The sequence below is a fragment of the Apaloderma vittatum genome, unplaced genomic scaffold (genome assembly GCF_000703405.1).
Source record: "Apaloderma vittatum isolate BGI_N311 unplaced genomic scaffold, ASM70340v1 scaffold22628, whole genome shotgun sequence".
Taxonomy (NCBI): Eukaryota; Metazoa; Chordata; class Aves; order Trogoniformes; family Trogonidae; genus Apaloderma; species Apaloderma vittatum.
The window spans coordinates 37,363-37,748 of record NW_009731557.1 but is presented as its reverse complement, the minus strand read 5'-3'; the positions used below and the strand labels follow the sequence as shown (position 1 = coordinate 37,748).

Here is a 386-nt window from a genome sequence, read left to right as displayed (position 1 = left end):
TCCATACCTGGACCAGCCGAAGAGCGGGGGAGCTGCGCACGCCAAGGCCATGATCCAGGAGAAGGCGACGCCCATGATGGCGTGATTCTCCCCGAAGCGGAAGTTGCTCATGGGCTTGCAGACCACTACGTATCTTTCGACAGCCAGGACAACCAGCGACCAGAGAGCAATTTCACCTGCACCAGGGACAGAGAGGCACAAGGACACAGGGACTTTGAGCAACAGGAGGAGCTGATGGCAGCACGAGGCCTCCGCGGACTCTTGCTCCCGAGGAAGACCCCTGGCAGCAGGTAAATCTCCACCAAACAAACAAAGGCCAAGTGCCGATGCAGAAGGTGTGAGAAGACACCTCCCTGCACCACTGGCCCACAGTAACCCCAGTGAGC

General features: G+C 59.1%; 1 protein-coding gene across 1 annotated transcript in view; it reads right to left on the bottom strand.

Annotated features, from left to right (window-relative positions):
* Positions 1–386, bottom strand: part of RHO (rhodopsin) — a gene marked incomplete at its 3' end in the record, with an annotated part of 2,333 nt that overhangs the window by 720 nt on the left and 1,227 nt on the right. Inside the window, exon 2 of the mRNA XM_009875238.1 lies at positions 8–176. Within this exon, the coding sequence (XP_009873540.1) occupies positions 8–176 (169 nt within the window). The remainder of the gene's footprint in view (positions 1–7; positions 177–386) is intronic.